This window comes from Macaca nemestrina, chromosome 17, assembly GCF_043159975.1.
Source record: "Macaca nemestrina isolate mMacNem1 chromosome 17, mMacNem.hap1, whole genome shotgun sequence".
Lineage (NCBI taxonomy): Eukaryota > Metazoa > Chordata > Mammalia > Primates > Cercopithecidae > Macaca > Macaca nemestrina.
The window spans coordinates 85,920,536-85,934,540 of record NC_092141.1 but is presented as its reverse complement, the minus strand read 5'-3'; the positions used below and the strand labels follow the sequence as shown (position 1 = coordinate 85,934,540).

Below are 14,005 nucleotides of genomic sequence, written 5' to 3'. Positions count from 1 at the left end.
CTCAATAATCTCAAAATGGAGTCACTTATGACAAGTGACTCAGCCCACAGTGAAACTGCTGATCCTTCAACGTGATAAATGTATGCTGGACTGGGGTGATGAGATGACACCTGCTGTGGGAAGGCACCCCCGAGACTCAGCAAGAAAGCGAAGCCAGAGGCAGCTGAGAAATGACCACAGACGGCTCTGCGGAGGCCGGAGACACAGCAAAGAAACTGACTTCGAGGGACATTCGGACCCGCCTGGCTTGTTAGTCAGTGCACATGTATCCCGAGCCACTGGCCTGTGGGTGCTGAATATATTTGCAGTGAAGGTTGGTGTGCAAATCCTCGCACTAAACCCGGACTTGAAAGCATTTAATTGGCCACTGAGTCATAGTGAAACCTCCCACCTGGCGTTGGACTTAGCACAACTAGGCTGACTCAAACCTGACAGCGTAGTTGGGAGGAGTGCTAGGGGGTTACTCGTACCATCCTGTGCCTCTGCCAGCTTCACCCAGAATAAAAAGGGCCCCAGACCAGCCCTGGTCCCAGTTTCCAAGAGGCAGGAACCCCTGAGTTTGACCCTTCCCGTGGGTGGCTCCTTCCAGTCTCCCTGACAGATGGTTCCTGAAGCTCGTCCGCTGCCACCTTCCTCCTCTCCAGCCACCATCTGACAAGACGCTCTCTTGGTCTGTGCTTGGCAGAGGAAGAACCCTGGTCCCCCCATCCCTTCTCGAGAACCCACGACCCCTGAGATTCACAGGGGCCCCGATGCCTCCTCCACAGGGACGAATCCTGCCTCCTTTAGGAGCATCCAGAAGCCAGTCCTTCTCATTCCTTTCTCTTTTGAGTTTTTTCTTGTAGAGATTAGGTTTCACTTGCTCAGGTTGGTCTTGAACTCCTAGACTCAAGGCATCCGCCTGTAATCCCAGCCTCCCAAAGTGCTGGGGTTACGGGTATGAGCTGAAGGCCTGGTCTGTCCTCATTTCTTATCTATCTCCCCAAGTTCTCCCCACTCCACTCGGGGTGCATGGATCTCTCATGAGGGTCAGCGACGTCATTTCCATGAGTCTTCCCTTGCAGCCCTCCCCAACACAGGCCAGGCCAGACCTGGGACAGGTGACATGGCACGGCCTCCATCGGTCTTGCTTTTCGGTCAATGTTCAGACTTGACCCGGGGCCCTGACTTCCAAGAAACAGACTCCCTGAGACGCCAGTGCAGCACATGGAGTGTGAGGGGAGACGAGGCCCTTGCGAGGAAGGTCGCTCCTGGATCCCGAGGAAGGATGAAGGGCAGGGGCCAGGGCAGCCCCAGGCCCCAGCAGCAGAAGCCCACAACCTTCCACGACATTTGGCTACACTGAACGAGATCCCACCACACTCGGCATGCCAGCGCCTGCTCCCTCTCTGTCCCCTTGCCTGCCATCTAGGTCTTCTGCCCATCCAGGTCTGAATTTTCCGGGGAAAGATCTGACCGCCAGCCAACTTGGGTCGGGTGTCCGGCTGCCAGGCGTGGCTGGGATATGTAGCTCCTGCGCTCGCTCCCCACTCAGCCAGGAGGTTAAAATGCCTCCTTGAAACTGAAGGAACGGGAAGGAAAAAGGAGACAGGAGAGGGGCCGGGGATTTTTAGCATAACATAATCGTCGGCCTCTCGTGCCTCCTCTTGGAACAGAGAGGGTGATGCAGGAGAGCCGCCGTTCACAAGTCTAGGTGCCAAGACGCGGTTCTTCCCCACCTTTTCCTAATCTGTGTGCTTATAAGTTATAAAATAGTCCAAGCATCCAGAAAATTATAGAAAATCATATAATGCTCCAATGCTTCCACTTCCCTGCCTTGTCAAGCCTTAACCTTTTGCCATATTTGGTTCTAATCCTTTCTCCCGCTGCCTCCACCTGGCTCATGGGAAATGCCCTCCCCTCCCGCATCAAAGATAAAACAGAAACCATCAGAGGGGAGCGCCCGATTCCCTGCCCCAGCCCAGGCCCCCCAGCCCGCTGCATTTACATCATACCCTGGTCTCTGCTCCTTCTCTCACCTCAGGGCAGAAGAGCTGTCCCTGTCCCTCCTCCTGGGACCCTCCCCTGAAGCCACTGCCAGCGATACTCTCTCCCTCCTGTGTCCACAACCTCCCTACTGTTCTGGCTCCTTCACATCCACATTTAAACATGAGTGCACTCTCTTATCTTGAAAAATAAACAAGCACACCTTCCATCATGGTGTGCTTTGAACCTTTGTTCCCCACGACTGCACCACAATGCTCTTTCCAAGGTGAGCAATGACATCTATGTGGCCAAATTCTCTTTCTTTCTTTCCTTCCTTCCTTCCTTCTTTATTTCTTCTTCTTCTTCTTCTTTTTTTTTGGAGACAGAGTCTTGCTTTGTCACCCAAGCTGGAGTGCAGTAGCACGATCATGGCTGACTGTAGCCTCGACCTCCCAGGCTCAAGTGATCCTCCTGCCTCAGTCGCCTGAGTAGCTGGGACCACTGGCGCACTTGGCTAATTTTTTTGTTTTTGGTAAAGACCAGGTCTCACTATCTTGCCAAGGCTGGTCTCGAACTCCTGGTATCAAGCAATCCTCCTGCCATGACCTCCCAAAGTGCTGGGATTACAGGAGTGAGCTGCCCCACCCAGCCCCATGTGACCAAATTCTTCGGACATTTTTCAGTCTCCTTCTTACTTGGTTTCTCAATGAGCAATGTGTTGCTGGCCACATCATCCTTCTAGAAGCATCTTCTCATGGTCACCCATGACCACATCTCGCTTGCTCTTGGCTACTCCTCAGTCTCCTTTGCCTGTAAGAGGCCTTTCTGTGTTGATATTTCCCAAGTCTGTGCCCCTCAAGCCTGTTTTCCCATCCCTTGGCAACTTCATCTACACTGTGTTCAACAACGCTCAATGGCCAAGACTCCATCTCCATGCCACACCTCCCCTGGGCCCATCACCCGGTGGCCTCCATGGGGCACCTCTGTTTCAACATGTGTGCCCCAAACCCAGTGCTTTTCTCCTCTCCCCTCAGAGAAGGGCAGCATCCTCCGCCCTGGAGCTGGTTTGAGCTGCCCAGTTCAGCCTGGTTCTGGTCCGCTCAAGCTGGTTTCCAGCAGCTGGGCCCAGTTTGCATTGGCTCAGACCAGTCTGTGCCAGTCATATCCAGATCTATCTCTGGGTTCCAACCCTAAGACCTGCCTCAGCTGGTCACCGTGAACTGTGCCGGAGGAAGCAGATGGAGTCTCCACCTTCGTCATTCTCTGGGGACCCTCCCCAGCCTTTCCTTTGGGCACCGGGCCCCAGGCAGGAGGCAGATTTCCAGCCTGGCTGCATGCTTGACAGCCAGGAGTTGTCTCTCCTAGTCCTCCTTATTTAAACATTCTCCTCTTAAGCTTTCATCATTTGCCAGTTAAGTCAACTAATTTTCTACTAAACCCAATTTCACTCATGGATGGAGGAAGAGCTCAGTAATTTTTCCTCATGCCATGTACTATTAATGATGCTTGAAATTATGCAAATAAAATTGATGAGCACAGCTGATTCTGGGAAAGCAGGAAGGGAAAGGCTTAACTTTAAAATGCCCACCCTGGACCTGCGCATGCACGAGGCCGTCTCAGGATGCAGCGGCCGGGCAGACGCTCGGGTTTGACTTCTTCTCTCCATGCACGGCGGGGCGCAGGCGGGAACTGGCTGACATCACCTCACTGCAATCTCATCACAGAGCGCGTGGCTCCCTCGTGCCAACTCCCTCACCCCGGAAGCATCTTGCAGCAGCAAAGGCAGATATGGATCCTGCACATTGTCCCAAATGTCACTCCAGTGAGCAGGTTAATTGAAACACCGAAATCCGAGGAGTGGAGCAGGGCGGGCTCATCCGTCCAGCCTTGTTGCTCCGTCAGTGGCCAGGACATCTGCCATGAACATCTGTGAATAAACTACAACAAATGTACAAGCTGCGTCTTTGTCCTGCCGCCTCCCATGCGGGTCATTTCGCCAGCCAAGGGAGACGTTTCTGTCGCAGTAGCCAAGCTGAGACACTCGGAATTCAGATTACCTTCACATCCGGTTGACCTGTTTTCAAATTAAACTGGTGCTGCTCCCACAGAACGGCTCCCAGGGCTGAGAGGTGAGGCCTCGCGTGCTTCTGCCTCTCCCTGAAGGGCTCGCGGTTACTCGGTGAGAACTCTGCCCAGCGCCGCATCCAGGCTACAATGGTTGCCATCTTACTATGGGTTAACATTGTGTCCCCCACCCCCCACATTGATATATTGAAGTCCTAACCCCCAATTCTTCAGGCTATGACTTTATTTGGAGTTGGGGTCCTTACGGAGGTAATGGAGTTAACATGAGGGCATGAGGGTGGGCCCTAATGCAATAGGTCCTTATAGGGAGGGGACATCTGGACACAGACACGCTCACAGGGAGGCCACCAGGCAAAGGCAGAGATGATTGTAGAGATGTAGCTGCAGGACAAGGGTCACCAAGTTCCTCACCAGGAAACCACCAGGAGCCCAGAGAGAGGCCTGGGGCAGAGATTCCCTCGCAGCCTCAGGACGCCCCAGCCCTGCCAAAACCCTGCTCTTGGACCTGCAGCATGCTCCAGCGCCAGGATTCAGTTCATTCACTCCTGCTGTGTGAGCCCTGCAGCACGTGCTCCATTGTTACGGCAGCTCTAGGAGGCTCATCCATATCTCAAGCTGCACTGACATCTCCGCTGTGAGGAAAGGCCTGCGTTTATGTATCAGAGAGGCCCCGGCAGGGAATGTGCCTGGGAGCTCACAGCTGTACCTCCACCCTGGCCTTACATCTGTCACTGACCTCGCCAACTGTGGGGACCAATGCAATGCCCCCACTTTACAAAGGAAGAAGGAAGAAAGTACATCCAAGAAAGGGCGTGGCACAAAGTGCATTTCAGGCCAGCAGGTTCCCACCTGATGCCCTGGGCAGGATGCCAGAGGCCCCACCATCTGGGCCACCTCCACGGGGTGCCTCTGTGGCCCGACCCCCCAACTAGGCCACACTCCAGCAACCAAGGGTATCCTGGGTGTTCTCAGGAGTGCAGAGGAGGACTCAGGATGAATCCTCCCATTCTTTCTACATCTCTTCTAGAGCTCTGAGCCTGGGGCCCCAATCCCATCCTCCAGGACTGCACTGGGGACACAGACGAGGCCTTTTGAAGAAGCCATGCATTCTACAATGTCCCAGCCCCACCGCCACCCAGACTGTGTACTGGGCTGAGGGGCTTAGAAAAGCCACAGCCTCAAGCTTTTCCAATTTGCAACCTTTGGTGCCCATTAGAATCACTGGGAGCTTAAACTTGTTACCTGGGCCCCGACCCCAGATGAATGAAGTCAGAGATGCCTAGACTGGGGCCCAAACACTGGTAAGTTTCTAAAGTGCTTCAGGTGGTTTGCTGCAGCCAGGGTTAAGAACCCCCACCCTGAACGTATTCCAACCACAGCTGATGCTGTAAATTTTGTAGGCATAACTGGGGAATTCTCCTGGGGAGGGTGGTTTGGTTTTTATTTTTATTCTTTTAGTTGTTTTTAAATTGCATTTGGTAGCAGATTTAGAAATCACCTTCCTAAGAAGATCCCCTGAGGTAGCTGAGCTGTTTACACCATTCTGCCCTGTCTGAGCAAGACCGTTCATTCACCCCACAGGGGACCAAGGGCCAGGGCATCTAAGCACAGTCCTGGTCCTGCCCATTTAACAAACTGCAAACCAGAGATGGGGCAACCTCTCCCTGGAGCTCCTTCAGATCTGCAAGAGCCTGAGAGGAAATGGAGCCTTGCTTGGTAAAAAACACTGATTCCTGTGGGCTGTGGATATGCATGTGTGTGCAAGAGACTGTGCATGTGTGTGCAAGAGACTGTGCATGTGTGTCTGTATAGGTGTATCATGGCTGCACATGCAGGAGCGTGCATTTGCACGTGTGTATGTGGAGTGTGTGCATATTCAGGTGTGTGAGTGGGTGTGCATGTGTGGGTGTGCACGTGTGGGTGCAGAGGCTATAAGTATGTGTCCATGAGTGTGCATGTGAGTGGGTGAGTATACATGTATGTGCACACATCTGGTGGATATGCACATGTATGCATGGGTGCATGCAGAGGTTGCATGAGTGTATACACACGTGTGCATGCATGTGAATGGGTGTTCACATGTGTGTGTGCATGTGGGTCTCTGTGTGCATGTCTGAGGGCATATGAATAGTAAAGAACAAGGCAGTAAAGTACAATCAATAGTAAAGTAAAGGGCATTTCCTGATCTTGTCACTTTTTACCAGGGCCTCACTTTCAGGGCCTCCCAAGTGCAGCCACCCCCGTTGTCCCTGCTCTGGCCCTGAGATGGGTGTTGGCAACTGTCCTGACCACAGGCTCAGTGCTGGGCCCAGGGGAGAGACCAGAAGAGGATGCAGAGCTCTGGGAAAGTAAGAGCTCAGGGTAAGGCGAGAGAGCAGAAACCCAGCATGGGCTGAGATGCAGAACAATTGAGTTCCATTCCCACCTCTCAAGGAGACTCGTCAGATATCTGCCTTTCTTACAGAAAGATGATATGCGTGGCGTTGGGCTGTCATGAATGCAGAGGAGACACCTTCTCATTCCTTGAGAATTCTTCCCATTCACCAGAATTCTTCCCACTACGTCCTGGGGTCTCTGGTGACCCAGGCATCAAGGGCCACTAGACCCTTGTTAGCTGCTCTGCTGAGGAAGGTCTGACTCATGGTCAGCCACAGTCACTGGCTGTGCCACTCACAAGTTGCTCAAGACCTTTTTAGCTTCCCCCAACCCAGGTCCCTTCTCTTCTCCCTCCTCCTCAGCCCCGCCCCTTCTGACTTCCCTGTAGGAAGCTTCCAGGCCAGGGAAAAATCACCTCTTTCCATAATCTGCAAATGTTAACTGCCTCTGCAGCGCTCTGTTCCACAGACAGCCTCGATGCCTCTTCCAGGCCCTCTGTTCAGAGGGAGCCGGGGGTGGACATAGTTTAGTGTGCAGCAGTGGGTGCAGGCAAGCGAGGGGGCCCCACACCTTGGCTCTAAAGTGGCCTGCACAGTGCGAACAGCTGGATCTGACAACAAGGTGTCACCAGGGTGAGAGCCAGAGTGAGGGATGTGCTGTTTCCCTCTCCCAGCACTGGGAGTCCCTCTGTGGGTTCAGCACTAGCACTTGGGGACAGCTCCCAGCCGGGTTCCTTGAAGCTCCTGGACCTGCTATTTCAAGGTGGGGATTTCCTCCCCTAGAGCCCACCCTTGACCTGGACGGTGCTTCTCAACACAGCCACAAGCGCACAGCTGCCTCTTTAGTCTCCGGCATCAACCTGCTTCTGCCCCATAGCCTCACTTACATGTGCTGTTCCTCTCTGGAGACACTTTTTCATCTTTACTGAGCCTATCCATTGAATGCATTCACTTAAAAGGATGACTCCAGCGCTGTGAATTTCAGGCGATGGGGATGAAAACCTTCAAAGCACTGGGTCATTTAGCAGACTCCTAAGCAACACAATCCAGACCCAGCCTCCTTCTCCCACTACTCAAAACAACTGGCCCAGACTCCTCCCTCTGATCAGAGTCACGGACGTTCTTCCTGAGTTACTGGCAAACTCTGAGTTGCAGGGAAGAAGTGTAGAAACTAAGGAGCTGCCCAAGATTGGTGCTTTGCTGGGCCCTAGTGACCTAAGATTGCCATGGCTCTGTCCTCATCAGCATCCTCTGCTCTCCAACACTACAGAGCGTCAGCATTAGTGGAAAGAGGGCTAATTAGACCAGCAAGAGGCTCTGGGGAGGCCCTGGGGAGACACACAAGGAAACCACTTGAAAACCACCTGAGTAGAAGTTAATGGGCTAATGAAGAAAATTCACATGCAAACAATTCTGGGCTCTTTAAGGAAGACCTTGAGGAATAATCTCATCAAATGTGGTGAGGAGCGGGGATAAAGAGAGGTTGGTTTGGTTAATGGGTACAAACATATAGATAGATAGAAGGAATAAGTTCTATGTTAGATAGCAGAGTAGGCCGGGCACGTGGCTCGTGCCTGTAATCCCAGCACTTTGGGAGGCTGAGGCAGGCAGATCACGTGAGCCCAGGAGTTTGAGAGCAGCCTGGGCAACATGGCGAAAACCCATCTCTATTTTAAAATAAATAAGATTTAAAAATATATGAATAGCAGAAGCTGGGCGCAGTAGCTCACGCCTATAATTCCAGCACTTTCGGAGGCCAAAGCAGGTGGATCATCTGAGGTCAGGAGTTGGAGATCAGCCCTGGCCAACATGGCGAAACCCCGTCTCTATTAAAAATACAAAAATTAGCCCGGCGTGGTGGCGCACGCCTGTAATCCCAGCAAACTCAAGAGGCTGAGGCAGAAGAATCTCTTGAACCTGGGAGGTGGAAGTTGCAGTGAGCCGAGATTGCGCCACTGCACTCCAGCCTGGGTGACAAGAGAGAAACTCCATTTAAAAAAAAAAAAAAAAGCAAAGGAATAATATACATAAAGTTCAAGTTAAGGCTTCGTCTGGGGAGGAGGCAGAGAGATCAGCGGACACCAGACACAGAGTCGTTGGTGACATAATGATCTTAAGTGGATGGTCACACATGGGAGGTGATTTGACTCTTGTGTTTCACAACATACTTTAAATAGACTTTGTGTGCATCAAATATCATATAATAAATATTAATAAAGAGAGAAAAATCTTCTGTATTCCTATATCCCACAGAAACAGTGGTTAAAAATAAACCCAATCACACACTCTTACCCCCTTGGTATCCCCACACTCTCAGCCTCACCCCATCCTACCCTCAAGCACCCAGGGGAGCCTCTAATCACTGCCCTTCCACCTCCCACAGCATCTGAGGGACCCTGAAAAGCCCAGCACTGGATAAGGGATAGGCACCACCCGCCCACTCCCTTCACCCTCCACCTCTTACTGGTCTCCAGACCCTAAAGTAGACCCAAGAAGGAGCCCAGTTCCAGAAGAGAAACCAAGCCTTCCAGAATGGCAGGCAGAAGGGCTCAATTGGCGTGCAGACGTGGCTCAACTCCACAAGCCAATACGTGTCAGTCCCCAAGCAGAAACACCAGAGAAGGAGCCAGGCCCTGGCCAGACAGAGCTATGCAAACACACTTCCCGGCTACATCCCCCAAGACCAGGCAGAAGGAGGGGAATTGCGGGCGATGTCTCGCAGAACACCAGGACGCCTCCCAGGGTCTCAGGGCCTCAGGGCCGTGGGGCCTGCAGGCGGAGCAGGGGCTCCCACAGCCCCTGGGAGGGAGGGGAGGGGTTCCCCTTCATCCCCTCCCTGCCCCACTCGACGCCAGTGGCTTTCCCCAGCACTCACCTCTGCAACTCCTTCAGGGAGACTGTGACCCGCAGGCCATGGCCCAGGACATAGAGCGCAGCCAGAATGTCTGCCCACTGCACCATCTCCCCCAGGGGCCCACCCTTCAGGACCCGAGGGCTGAACACGTCCCCGGACTCCTCCGTCAGGAAGCCGATGTGGACCAGGATCTGGGTTGGTGCAACACAGAGGGTGAGCAGGGAGGAGCAGCAGCTCTCAGCCCCGCTCCCCAGGGGCACCGGCCAGGAGACCAGCTGGCAGCAGACCCTGTCTCCAGGCCGGGCCCCAGCAGGTGCTTTCTGGCACCAGAGTGACCAGATCGGGCACTGGGGACACGGGTGAACAAGATAGTCGCGTGCTTGCCCTCATGGAGCTTATGTTCCAGATGGAAGAGGTAGACAACAGTGAACACAGACAAGAGATAATTTCATGAAATGATAAGGGCTCTGAAAGAAATAAAAGGGCAATGTGACAGTCATGTAAATATCTACTGGGTGGAGGGAGGAAGAGAGGGAGGGAAGGAAGAAGGGAGGGATGAGCTAACAAAGCTCCCCAGAATATTCCCAAATTTCCAGGCCAATACCATGACTTTTCTGCCTGACATGAACCAGATGTACACAGAATGCAGGACCCCTTGGGGGCTTGTCATTCGGTCCCAACCTTGAAAAGGGCCAGGGGCCACCACCACAGACTTCTATCCTGACTCTGCCATTTCCACCCCTCGCTCCCTCTGATCAAATTCAGAAGCCCACTACAGCTTGTTTGAAGACCTATTCCATGCCCACTTGGAAGTGGGGGCCCTGAGCTTTCTCAACTCCTGCACATGAGGGGGCAGGGGCCACGCACCTGCTTCTGGTCCCTCCGGGTGGCCCCCAGCTTCTGCGCCAGGCGCTGGGCAGCCAGCGCCCACTGGGCTGTGAGCCTCTTGGTCCGCTTCTTCATGAAGATCAGGGACTCCTTCCCGCTGCCCATCAGGTCCAGGAGGTGAGACAGGTTGCTTCGGAAAACTGCCTGGAGGGGTCCAGACCTCAGTTCTCTCTGCCCCTCGACCTGTAGCCACCATCATTCCTGCTGGCCTGGGGACAGGGGCTGGCACCCTCCCATGAGGCTAGGGCCTGCTCCAGCTTCTCCCACACTTTGTAAAGGGCTCATCAGCCCCAAAACTAGGGAGTCCTGCCCTCCCCATCAACACACTCACCCCAGCCCAGCTCTAACCACCGGCACCCAGCCCTTCCGGGGAGGTAGCCAACCACAGCAGTTCCTGGGATCCCAGCCACAGCAGGGAGGCAGTGGGCGGTGATCACAGCCAGAACTCTGATGGCAGGGGACAGATGTGGCCACCACAGCAACTGTGCACCTCAAGCCCATTAATTCAACGGTAAACCTCAGATGCATCGTCTGTCAAATATGATTGCACGAGGATGGCTGGGAACTTTAAGTGCAAATAAAGCGTCTGGACACAGAAAGCCCTCAATAAGTGACAGCTGCTATTACTACTATTCTAGTCCATTAAGGGGGCACCTCCAGGCCCCCACCTGCTCTGCAAAGAGGCCCAGCTTGGTGGCATCTCAAAGAAGGCAGACAGACCCTGGCAGGCTGGCCTCCTGTCTGCCCGGCAGGGTGGGCTGGGACTCGCCCGCACACCTGGCACAGCCGCTCAGTCTCATTCCCCCAGGGCAGAGGTTTCTGCCCACTGTCCCTGAGGATGTCCAGCCATGCTGGCCCCTCACCAGCCCACCCACCTCCCAGGCCCACCTGGACTTTGGGGAGGGGCTTGGGTGCCCTCTGGGCAGCCGTCTGGTTCCTCCAGGGCAGCGGGGGGCAGAACCACTCGACCTCACTGAGGTAGATGAGGAAGGAGCATTCGGTGCCGTCCACCCCGAAGAAGGCGTAGCAGGGGTCGGAGGTCCAGCGGGCACGCATCCACTGCAGAGAGGGCCAGGTTGGGCAGGGGGCTGCGCCAGCCCCACCAACCCTCGGGGGCTCCCCTGCACATGCACCCCAGGGGCCCTGAGGTCAAGGATGGGGCCCATGCGGCCCACCCTACTGATACAACAGGGGACAGGGCAGAGAAGAGACTGAACAAGGACCTGCCCGAAGGACCCCAGAGATGGCAGGGGCAGGTTCACCAGCCCTCATGTCTGGAAAGAGGAGGGACTGGGAGAGAACGCTGGCTCAAAGGTCTGGGGCAAAGAGCCAGGAGTCCTGGCTGTCTCACTCTCCCTTTGGTCCCTGTCTCCCCACTACCAGAGCACTATTGGGCTAGAGGCCAAGGTCAGGCAGCAGCCTCCAAGGTGGCCAGGGCTGGAGCCCAGGCAGGATCCACCTGCAGTGATCCCAGATGGTCACCGAGGAAGGGGTCTGCGGCTCCACTGCCCACCCCTTAGGGCATTCAGAACCAGCGGGGCGCTGGCTTCATGGCTGTGGACAGCTCCTACAGGGGAGACTTCACGCAGCCAGCGGTGGCCCCAGAGATGGGGCAGGAAGACTCTGTGTCCAGCTCTTGGCTGGGCCAGGAAGAGTGGGGACAGGGTGTCCAGGGCCACTCCTCTGAGTCTCTGGGGGACTCTGGCTGCTGGCGGTGACACTCGGAGATTTAATCATTTGCTGTGAGAAAGCACCGACACCTGAGGGCGACTCCTCCTGGGGGATTTGGGTTGATGGGTGGGGTGGATGCACTGAGCAGAGAAGCCGTTTCCTTGAGGTTGGCCTCTGCCAGCTTGTGCCTAGGTTAGGGGCGGGGCTGGACAGAGAGGCCCTAGCTAGTGGACATCCCCGCCCCCAGCCCCAGGCCTCACCTCCACCTTCCCTGAGCAGTCAGGGAACTTGGGGTCACTGGGCGCCTCACACTGGTCCCGCCGGCCTTCTGACACTGTAGGGAGAGGTCACCTTGCTGAAGGCCTGGGTCCAAGGAGGAGCCCAGGGAGGGAGGCCTGGGTGCAGGAGGCAGCTTCCCACACAAACTGCTGCCAGACTTTCCCACCTTAAAGCTCACCAGCAGCACAACCCACGCACAAGGTCATCCTGGGCCTGGGCTGCCCGCAGCCTCCTCAGGAGGTTCAGGAGCAGTGAGGAGCTGGTGCGAACAGCTACCCAGCAGCCGCCTGGATGGGCAGACCTCATGCACCCACCGAAAGCGTACCCAGTGTTTTCTGAGGAGACAGAAATGAGGTTTGCAGCCCCCAGCTCGCTGCTCCTCACATCACAGGGACTGGAGGGGGCTGCCCAGGGACCCTTCCCCAGGTGGCCTCACTTCTGGAACTGTGGACCCCAGAGGCTGGGATTCCAGGGATCCTCTCTGTCCTCAGTGCCCTCCTGCCAGGTCGGGGGGAGTGAACCCCCAGTCCTCCTCCTGAAAGCCTAAACTGGGGCCCCGAAGACCCAGGAGAGCTGCTGTGAAGAGAAGTCAGCCACACCTCAGGTGTCCCACCCTTCCAGGGCCCGCCCAGCACCCAGTTCATTGGCTCCCTGGGGTAGAGGGCACCCCCACCCTCTGGCACTCACCCTTGCTGTGCAGGAGCAGGCTGTGGCGCAGGATCTGGTCCACCTTCACAGCGATGTCGGAGACGTTCTGGGCAATAGCCTGGATCCGCTCCATGAGGCCGGCCCCAGGGGGCATCCTAAGTGGGAGAAGTCGGAGGTGAGCCACAGAACCGGCCAAGATGACCTTCCCAGGAGGGCCCTGCCAGTAGGCCCACGGGCAAAGCTGGCAGGCTCTGCAACGCCCCAGGCTCCCAAACCCTAACCCCAAGCAGACCAAATGGTGGGGAGTGGATCGGGTGAGAAGATGGAGCTGGCAGCCTACCCCAGTCAGTACACACGTTACAGACATCTAGGAAAGCCCATATCTGCACATGTTGGTCATGACTTCATGTGTGCCCACAACTGCACATGTGCCCACAACTGCATGTGTTATCATATCTGCAGAGAGGCCCTTACTACTGGACATCCCCGCCCCTCGGCCCCAGGCCTCACATCCACCTTCCCTGAGCAGTCAGGGAACATATCTTCATGTGCCCACAACTGTACAGGTGCCACATCTGCACGTCCCCACATCTGCGCATGTCCCCACATATGCACATGTGCCCACATCTGCGCATGTCCCCACATCTGCGCATGTCCCCACATATGCACATGTGCCCACAACAGCACGTGTGCCCACAACTGCACACATACCCACAACTGCACACATACCCATAACTGCACACATACCCACAACTGCACATGTGATCACATTTGCATGTGTGCCCACAACTGCACGTGTGCCCACGACTGCATATGTGACCCTATCTGCACATGTGACCCTATCTGCACGTGGCAGGCACGCCTGTGCATTACTGCATGTGTGCTGAAGGGCAACACATGGGGCTGAAACAGGCAGAGGAATTCCATTCAGGAGCCTGGCTAGGTTCTGTCCAGGGACCACACAAGTGACAGAGGCCTTTTCCCAGGCACAGCCAGGCCTCTCCCAGTCTGTCTCTCTATTTCCTCCCAAGAGGCCGTATTGTGCCAAAATGAATTCCACCCACAGAAGCCTGGGAACTTGCCAGGTATTAAAACTCCGGTAAATTATCACTGGCTTCCTGAGAACAAATCCTTCCCAGGATCTTAAAGGAGGTGACTGCCACCACCACAGCCCTCCACCTCACCATCGATACCAGTGTTGCTTCTATTTTTGGAGAATTTATTTCCTGTGTTGATTACT

At 55.1% G+C, this 14,005-nt stretch overlaps 1 protein-coding gene across 5 annotated transcripts in view; it reads right to left on the bottom strand.

Annotated features, from left to right (window-relative positions):
* Positions 1-14,005, bottom strand: part of LOC105469217 (alpha-1,6-mannosylglycoprotein 6-beta-N-acetylglucosaminyltransferase B) — an 80,295-nt gene that overhangs the window by 33,388 nt on the left and 32,902 nt on the right. For all 5 annotated transcript variants that reach the window (XM_071083631.1, XM_071083633.1, XM_071083632.1 and 2 more), the window contains 5 exons: positions 12,805-12,920; positions 12,099-12,172; positions 11,056-11,226; positions 10,147-10,311; positions 9,301-9,470 (listed from right to left, as the gene is read on the bottom strand). In XM_071083631.1, the coding sequence (XP_070939732.1) occupies positions 9,301-9,470; positions 10,147-10,311; positions 11,056-11,226; positions 12,099-12,172; positions 12,805-12,920 (696 nt within the window). The remainder of the gene's footprint in view (positions 1-9,300; positions 9,471-10,146; positions 10,312-11,055; positions 11,227-12,098; positions 12,173-12,804; positions 12,921-14,005) is intronic.